General features: G+C 44.9%; 1 protein-coding gene across 1 annotated transcript in view; it reads left to right on the top strand.

The window, feature by feature from the left end:
* LOC105624947 overlaps positions 1-4,759 on the top strand; it is a 24,508-nt gene that overhangs the window by 7,672 nt on the left and 12,077 nt on the right. The window contains exon 10 of the mRNA XM_012206293.1: positions 80-2,869. Coding sequence (XP_012061683.1) covers positions 80-2,869 — 2,790 coding nt within the window. The remainder of the gene's footprint in view (positions 1-79; positions 2,870-4,759) is intronic.

The following is a 4,759-nucleotide window of genomic DNA, read 5'->3' as shown; positions in this document are numbered from 1 at the left end:
GAGAGAGAGAGAGAATGAAAGACACGCGTGAGCAGCGACTCGTAATATTGATACCTGCCTACGGCTTTTCTGTTACTAGGGAGGCGTACGGTATTTGAGAGGGTGGGTCAGCCGGTAACTAAAGTCGTCAACCCTCACACCGGCACCGTGATTACCGTGTCGGCCGACGAGGATGGGGACGCTATTAGCTCCATACAGGAGTACGAGTCCGCCGCGGAGGAGATGCACGCACCTAGAAGCGTGTGCGCCGAGGAGGGTCCGGCCTCGCTCGGTGCGGTTGATCTCCCAGATGAGTCGGACAGCCGGGCGCTGAATCGTAAGCTCACAGAGATCTGCGCGGAGATGCGCTCGGCAAGTGAGCCGGCGATCAACAGCGTGCTTGATGAGAATATATGCGAACTGCAGGATCGTCGTGCTCTATGCGCGGAGATGGCGGCCACGACGACAACAACGACGTCAATCGACTACGAAAAGGAGGAAGCGTTCTGCGAGGTGCCAACGAGTCTCAGCCTGTGTGCCCAACCAGGTGAGATTCCGAGCAGCCCTATGACACAGGCGAAAGAGACCGCGTTATGGTGCAGCAAGGGAAGATCTATCGACAGTCGTACTGAGGACTATCATAGCGAGGCTCACGAGAGGAATCTCGCCAAGGCCAAGTACGTCGTCAGCTACGACGATGACAGCGTTACGCTGATGGAGAACAAGACGATGCGAAGCGATAGGAGTATCGAGATATGGCAGTCGAACTTAGATGAGAGAGTCAAGAGACCTGTCGCGAGAAGAGCTATCGTTGATTCCGAAAGAATCTCAAGTTCCGGTACTATACAGAAACGCCCAATTGAACAGCGGATGACGCGTGCGGAAAAATATGTTGTTAAAGAGGATAATGATAGTGTCATTATCAAAGACGCGCGTCGCATGGATTCGACGATGAATTTTGGCATGAGGAAAGAGGAAAATGACGCTGATAAAAAGAAAATGGAGAGCGCAAGAGATACTAAGGTAGCGAGAAACAAATATGAGATGATACGCAAGAATGACGAATGGAAGAGTCAAGGTTCTCCACAGGAATTCACCGATAAGAATCGAGTTATGCTCAAAAATAGAGAAATTAAATGCACGAGAGAGCTATCTTCTATTGACTTGTCCGAGCCAATGGAATCAATTGGTGACGTAATTGTGAAGAGAGAAAATCCTGTAAAACCCATGTTGGATGTGGAAAATGTGAGATTGCTATCTGATCATGACAATGAGTATGATAACGATAATGAATTGCCATCGTTGGATCCACCGCCGCCGGATGATTTCAGTTCCATTGAGTATCATATGGTAGAGCCATGCAATCTTGGCAAAGATACTGCTTTGACATCCACTCAATCCGACGATGACATCGAGCACATCCACGAGTCTGAGGTGATGCAGATGCGGATGAAGGCTGACGCGGACAACGGCAAATGCAAAGATGCAGATGTGACTATTAACACAGTCGCGCAATTTTCTTCTCCTGTGATGCGACGGAAAAGTAGCAAGAGCACGATTTCAGACGATGATCTAGAGTACATACACAATGTCGATCTTGGTTTTGAATCCACGAATTCAGGCGATGCCGGTACGACGACATCTTTGACAAAGGCGAGCAATAACAATTCGCGTAGACGGCATAGTAGGCACACATTGTCCTCTGATGATGATCTGGAACACGTTCAGCTTTCGGAAGTCCATGAGTTGGAACTTGACGCGAGATTATCGCAGAGAGAACCTCTGCAGGCGACCCAGGAAATGACACCAGTGGAACAGCAAGGAACAAAGTCTAAATCTGGTAAGAAACGAAAGGATATCATGGTGATTGAGAAAAACAAGGCAGAAGTCCCAGAAGTCACTGTAATATACAATCCACTGGAGGAGGTCTGGTCGAAGGAGAGCGATAAACGCAGTTCCACTGATTATTTTAAAGATAAGCCGGAAGGTCCGTATCCAAGTCCCACGAGAAGGCTCAAAAATCGTGGCTCAAAGATAACGAATTTCTCATCCTCGCTGCTACCTGCCAAGCGCGCTTCTCAGATCACCGACAGCGACATCGTTGAGATTATCGACATCGACGCTATGCAAAAAGCTTCCGATACGACGCCGGAGTGCAAGATTTTGCCTGTCATTGCCGGGGCGCGCACTCGGAAATCTCGCAAGAGCAAGAGATCGCAGTCAGATGGTCAGTCACAAGAGAACAGCTCAACGGAGCTCTCTTTCTCTGTCCTTTTGCCTTCATTCTGTTCCTCTAATGTGAAAATGACGGAACTACAGGAGGCCGTGCAAGAAGCCGTGCGGGAAGAGCCGTTTGTGGAGCTCTGCTCTAAGGATCAAGACTCAAAAGCTCTACCTTTGGCAGAGATATCCTGGAGCTCTATTGTCAAGAAAAGCATCTCTCCTTCCTCAGATTCGCAGGAAATCCGCAAAGAAACGGATCTCGAGCCGTTGATAGAGGTGGAGGAGAAACTAGAGGCCGACGAACACGCGAGAAAACTGGAAGAAGCGAAATTCTGTGGCAGAGACAGTCCTACGTTTCTCGAACCTATGGACCGCGTGATGTGTGGACATCAGAGTACGCGACAACGAGCATATAAAGAGGAAGAAGAGGAGGAGAAGGAATTTCTTTTCGATCAGGATGACATCGATCTGATGGCGACGATAACGGTCAAGGAGAGTATCCTTGTAGACTTTCATGCACCGATAGACGAAGAACCTCGCGTGGACAAGGACATCGCGCACAAAGCGCGAACCAAGATCTGTCGGGACAAGGAGGATAACAAAGCGACGGAAGGCAGTCCTCTTTTCGCTTCGGAAGTACGATCCGTCGTCAACGAGACACGTCGAGGTAACGTGGCAACCGAGAGGAGAGAATCGCAAAGAGAATCTTCTTTGCAGCTTCAACCGATGCAGCGACAGCAGGTAGGGATCGGTGACAACGACAGCACTACTGGGACGTCCGAACAGTACGATACGGCTTTCTCGAAGATGTCCCTGGAATCCGATTATGGGTACGCCGAAAAGCGGAATGAAGCGGATCGCGAAGCGCCTAGCGAGCACTCGATTGCCGCCAAAAAGGCGAGCTACAGATCTAAGAGGAAAAAACGTAGATGAGTAGAGGATTGCTGCATGGACGTGCCTAGGGCCAGCCTTGCTCTTTACATACTCCTAATGCAAGTGACAGGAGTAGATTAGCGTTCATACATAACGGAATAAGATCACATCGAAGTTCGAGCGTTCCATGCACCTTGAAGAGCTATTTCGCATCGGGTAACGCCGAACGGCGTGTATCTCGTTATAATGCTAATAAAGTTCATGTCCGTGTAATACGCTATCGATTTCCAAGAATTCGTTCCTGACACGAAAATTAATATTTGAGACTATTGCAACGATTCAACGGAAGACTTGTAAGTGAAATCGAAAGCGTGTCGCGCCATATATATATATATATGTGAATATTTCAAAATCGCGTTTCGTGTGGCCCTATTCTCATTTCGTCTTATCAATTAGTAATTGATATCAAAAGTATATACGCGCGAATGGGTGTTATTGTGTTCGGGCGATATAGCGGGCAAGGTTGTGTTCTAGCCGATATTAGGACATTATTAGACGCTTTGACGCTAGTTCTAATTGAAGCGTAATAGAACTAACGAAAGAACTCCCAGAACAGGATCGCGTTTCGCCATCTGAGATACAACCATGTAGCAATTTCAATTCGACTGCCTTAGATCGTAAAGCGGTGATGGAGCTTGGATTGTACGTGGTACAAACAAATTGCGTGTATCTATGTTTGTCCGGTATTATCAGTAACATAATTATTTAGTGCAATTAACAACGCGTGATGAGCGTTTTTGGCCATTAGGTGTTCATTTACAGGATTGATCTTCTAACTAGCCCTATTCTCAAACGATGATCATCCGGTATACAATAGGCCACATTTCTTCGTTTTGGAGTACAAACATCATTTTTAAATTCATCCATCTTTCGTTTACTGCCTACTGATTACGTTTCTCGTCGAGCGACGGTAGTATACACAGGGGAATTATATTATCAAGTTAAAAAGATTTTTAATCATAATACTCTATACACATATAGTTTGGAATGACTATAATCAGAAACTATTATAAATATTTTAATTGTTTTAGCTGTACATATTGTTTTCGAGCACTTTTGTAACATTATTTGTTTTCGAGGACATTTTAAAAGAGGACTATATCATTGATCATTTATATGTAGTTCAGTATTTTCTGATAAATTGTTGATATAATAACAATAATGACAGTAATGATAGGATAAAAAAGAGAAAATGATAAAAGATCCTTTTTTGCTATAATTCTTTAAGATGTATTTTACATTCTCGATACGCGTTCATCTTTACACAAACCACGTCTATTTAAATTAATGAAAGTTTATGAAAGTATTGCTTTACTCACGTTTAGACACAGCCGTATATTGAAAAAAGTTTATTTGAGTATAAACTGTGCTCAGAATTAAGAAATTTAGGCAACACAATGCGAGCATCATAAGAACATTGACGATGTGAAGGATAAAAAGTCAATATTTTTCTTATAAATAATCTAAATAATGTATATGATTCCAGACACTTCGACCATTTCAAAACCTAACTAAATTTCATTCTCTCTCTCTCTCTCTCACACACACACACACACACACACACACACACACACACACACACACACACACACACACACACACACACACACACACACACACACAC

This window comes from Atta cephalotes, assembly GCF_000143395.1.
Source record: "Atta cephalotes unplaced genomic scaffold scaffold00003, whole genome shotgun sequence".
NCBI classification, from domain to species: Eukaryota; Metazoa; Arthropoda; class Insecta; order Hymenoptera; family Formicidae; genus Atta; species Atta cephalotes.
The sequence above is the reverse complement of the archived record's forward strand: the minus strand, read 5'-3'. Positions and strand labels throughout refer to the sequence as shown.